The 4,474-nt window shown below is 44.9% G+C and overlaps 1 protein-coding gene across 3 annotated transcripts in view; it reads right to left on the bottom strand.

Annotated features, from left to right (window-relative positions):
* Positions 1-857: 857 nt before the first annotated feature.
* Positions 858-4,474, bottom strand: part of LOC121813808 (V-set domain containing T-cell activation inhibitor 1-like) — a 4,924-nt gene continuing 1,307 nt past the window's right edge. The window contains exons 1-3 of one of the 3 annotated variants that reach the window (XM_042217716.1): positions 3,898-4,468; positions 2,894-3,232; positions 858-1,192 (exon numbers count right to left, since the gene is read on the bottom strand). In XM_042217716.1, the coding sequence (XP_042073650.1) occupies positions 1,062-1,192; positions 2,894-3,232; positions 3,898-3,952 (525 nt within the window). In that variant the 5' untranslated portion in view covers positions 3,953-4,468 and the 3' untranslated portion in view covers positions 858-1,061. Of the gene's footprint in view, positions 1,193-2,893; positions 3,233-3,897; positions 4,469-4,474 lie in introns of those variants that run through there. The other 2 variants (XM_042217714.1, XR_006053895.1) reach the window with 2 other exon arrangements.

The raw sequence follows: 4,474 nt of genomic DNA, 5'->3' as shown, positions 1-4,474 counted from the left end.
GTAAGTAGAATCTCTGTGTTTGTTTGAATTCTTGTACTTTGACTGTCTGCTCTCCTGATAACTGATGATGGAGGAGAAGACATGAAAAACAAATCAGGCTGAATTCAAGTTCAAACACCACGAGGACCAACTGCAGGTCTGAACTGACTCTTTATCTTTGCTCAGGAGTCGAGGAAAACACTGTAACTTAGCAGCGTCATTAATATCAAGTTAGTGGTGAAAAAAAAACTTATATGTGTTAAGAAATGTTAAAAAACACAGAATGCAAAGCATTAGCAGATATGTTTAATAGAGCACACATAGAGGTTTGTTGCTGTTTGTGTGGAGTTGTTCTTTATGTTCAGCTCAAATCAACCTGAGTGTCGTTTCTCTTTAGTTCTGATCTCACTGCTGAGCTGCACAACAAACCAAGGTCAGTAAAAAAATGAAACATTATTATGAAGCACTGACATTGCAGACGAAAATTGTGCACAGCACTATCCCCTTTGCTGTCACTGGGTCATGCTCTTGGTGCATGCATGCCTAATGGCACAACTCATTCAGCCAAACAGGGTGTGAGTGTGGTAATGTTGCTGACATGGGCAGGGACGTGCAGAGAGGTTTAAAGGGGCGGGTGCTCAAAGTTAAAAAGGGGCACATTGAACCAGGCTGAATAACAACAACACACATTCATCAAGAATCTAATATGGGCAAAAAGGCAAAGCAAACGTAGCCGATGCTTTACCTGATGGGTACAATGTTGCTGTTGAGGGGTTGCTGTGGATAGTGCTGGAGGGCAGGGCTGTGTTGATCTGAGACTGTAGACATTAAAAAGTCCACAGGAGAGATGGTAGCTGATTAAACAAGTGTCATGAGCTCTGTAGTTCACAGAGTGTCTGACAGACAGAGACACACTAACACAGTCTGAACAGCTTTGATGATAATCAGAGGAATTTAACATCAAACCAACTCTGGGCGTGTTTGATGTCTGTCTGCTGGATGATCAGATCCTCTGTCTGTACCTCAATGTTCACTGACAACACAGAGTCTGAACAGCAGCAGGAGAAAAACTCTGAGACATTTCAAACAGGCTGCAGTTCATCAGGACGCTGCCTCTGCTGCTGTTTATGTTTTCTGTAGATCAAAAATCCAACAACAGCAACAACAAGAAGCACAGCAGACACTGACACACCGACTTTCCATCCTGATTGACCTGCAGGTAAGAAACAGATGGGAGGTGTTCAGAAAAAACAAGCATAAGAAACAAACAGGAATAGAACAGAACAGAATAGGTCTTTTTAGTCGTTGAACACGTAAAACCAAATTGTGCGTGCTCCACACCAAATGTGCTGGAATAAAATATAAATAGCTGAGAGCAGGAATAAATAGCAAACGGGAGAAACATCTATAACAACAAGATAAAGGCACATATTAGAGAACAACATAGTTGCAGCAAAGTGCTTTAAAGTAGTGCAAAGAAAAGACTTTGTCCGAATAGAGTTCATGTGTGTTTGCCTGAGTGATGATGGAGGTACTCAGACCATGGCTCAGATCGGTGATACGGGTCTGCAAGCGTGGGATGTGGAGGGACAGTGTTGGTTAACAGTGCAAATGGCCGAGAGGAAGAAGCTGTTAGTGAGTCTGGAGGTTTGGGACTTGATAGACCTGAGGGGTCAACCAGAGGGCAGCGGGTCAAACAGGTGGTGGGCGGGGAACAAAGGGTCACCTGTGGTGGTCCTGGTCTTCCTGAGACAGGAGGATCTAGTGATGATCCCCAGGGGTTTCAGAGGGCAGACAATGACTTTTTGGGCAGTGGTAATTACCCTCAGTGCAGCCTTGTTCTCAGTTGTGGCCCTGTGTAGCAAACACCCAGGCAGCAGGAGAACACACTCTCCACTGAGGAGCAGCAGAAGGCCAGCAGCAGCTTCTGGTCCAGCTTATTCTTTCTCAGGACAAAGAGCAAGTGCAGTTGCTGCTGGGCCTTGGGAGTTGGTGTCCAGGTGAGATCAGTGGAGTTATGGGTGCCCAGAAACCTGAAGGTGGTGACAGATTCCAAGAATCCATCCATTTTCTTCCACTTATCCTGGGCTGGGGTGCGGGGGCAGCAGCTTAAGCAGGAAAGCCCCGACCCAGCCACCTCCTCCAGCCTTTCCAGAAGAGCACCAATGCATTCCCACGCCAGCTGATGGATATTATCTCGCCAGCGTGTCCTATTTCTACCCTGGGGCGTCCTCCCTGTGGGACATGCCCAGAACACCTCACCCAGGAGGCCTGAAACACCTCAGTAATAAGTAAATAAAAGTTTATTTGTACAGCACCTTTCAAGATAAAAATGACACAGGCTGAGGAGTGTGATCCCCTACAGATGGTCGGTCAGACTGAGTGAGGATGCTTAGGAAGTCTGTGATCAAAGAGCAGGTGACAGAGGGGATCTGAATCCTAACATAACTCTTCCTGATCTCCATTTGGCTCAGTGCTCTGTGAAAGGTGTTGATGCCGGCATCCTCCGTGGACCTACTTGCTCTGTAAGCAAACTAGTGGGACAAGATGGCAGTTCGTATGGTAGTATGCAGTGCACAGAACTCCAGACTACTGCGCACCTTTTTTGTATATTTGATACCTTTTTCTTACATTTTCCTGCAACACACTGATCACTTTCAGTCGTTAAGAACTAATAGAAATTGCCCACCACCGGAACTTGGACTTTGGACGGACAGTATCCTACCCGAGATTGTAAAATCACCATGTGCTGTGTGGGTGAGTTTGGGAACAGACGGCACAGGGAGAGAAAATAAAAGCAGGATCATATCCAGCTGCGATAACAACATAATCACTTCCAACTTATAATCAGTAAACAGCAACCAGGAAGCAGCTTCACCTCTGATCACACACACACTCAACTCTACTCACTCACCTGGAGGATCAGCATGCAGGTAGACACTGGTGATGAGACTTAAACTTTCTCTCTGTCTCTGAACACGACAGTCGTATGTTCCAGTGTCATCAATCATCACATCCTTCAGAATCAAAGACACGTCTCCATCCTTCATCTGTCTGTCCCGTAGATCCACCCGGTTCTTAAAAGATGGATGCTGATTTTCTAGATCAAACTGCCCATTGTGCTGCAAAAGGACATGTTGTGGCTCCAGGTCAGCTCTGCTCCACTCTACAACTATGATCTTGTTGTTGCTGTTTGGAGCTCGACATGTCAGAGTCACGTCCTGTCCACACTCAGCTGTGATGGTTTTCTGGTCTGAAAGAGGAAACAACACAGGAGAAAGGTTAAAGGTCAAATTACAACGGTTCACTTCTACAGCAGCCAAACAAACAAAAACACACCAACACATCACTTTTAATTTAAACATTTGATGAGCTGGGACAACATCCTCATTTGGATTTGACAGTGGTGGATGGTTTCTCAGTTTAGGTCATGCTTCATAATAAGTGCCCAAATGCAGGACTTGTTTCTAGAAGGATGTTAGAGTCACCAGTTCAAGCAGATGTTGTTCTTTAGGATTATTTGTCACTCCTGCTTATATGTTGTAGATTGTAGCTGCTTTAATCCACAAAGAGCAGAAAAGCATCAGAAGCAGCAGCAGGTCAGCTGATCACAGCCTGAACACAAAGAAAACAAATCTACTGGAGCTCACAACACTGGTTATTATGGGACTCTTGTAGAGGACACTCTTTCCCCACACTGCACAGCTACACCTGAACTTCAGCTTCCTCCACCTAAAACTCCAAATTTGACCCTTATTATTCATAACAGTATAACTGTGCATGACAGTAGCTGTGTTTTGTATAAACACTTATACAGTGAAGCGTGCTGATAATATGAATAGTATGAAAATTGCTCTCAGGGAAATATTTTTAATATGCAGCCATTACTTCCTGTTTTATGTCAAAGTTAAATCTCACCTGCAGAGACGAACACGGCAAACATCAAAGTGAATGACGTAATTACAGCGGACATTTCCGGTGTTCTGACTCTTAGTTTGTTCTAAATGTCTCAGTCTGTCCTGAGATTAAACTCTAGGCTGAAAGAAAGCAATTGGATCAGGAACGTTTGTTAAGGAAGTTGTGTCATTGTGACGATTGGTACGCTGCACTGCGGGGTCGAGTAGAAACAAGTGCGTCACACCAGAAGAGGTGAAGTCGAAAGAAAGTTTTATTCTTTCTGTTCTTGAACCATCCTCGCAGGAAAAATCTGAACCTGCTTCATGTGTCAGTCGTCATGTATGAACACTTTTTGTCTTTGAAGCAGAAGTTTGTTTTGTCTCTGCACCGAGTTTGTTTCCCACAGCAAGTTTCGAGCTCACATCCTGCTGCACCTCTTCCTGCTGCGATTTAGGCTTCAGCTCCGAGGTCCGTGTCTGCTGAGCAGCTTATCAAACAACACCGCGACACAACTCTGACTAACCTGAGAACCAGCAGCAGCTTGCACCAGTTTACAAAACCAGTAGCCTGTAAATCACCAGTTCATCCAGTGCTGTCC

This window comes from Haplochromis burtoni, unplaced genomic scaffold, assembly GCF_018398535.1.
Source record: "Haplochromis burtoni strain Fernald_Lab_line unplaced genomic scaffold, NCSU_Asbu1 Contig_2682, whole genome shotgun sequence".
Taxonomy (NCBI): Eukaryota; Metazoa; Chordata; class Actinopteri; order Cichliformes; family Cichlidae; genus Haplochromis; species Haplochromis burtoni.
The sequence above is the reverse complement of the archived record's forward strand: the minus strand, read 5'-3'. Positions and strand labels throughout refer to the sequence as shown.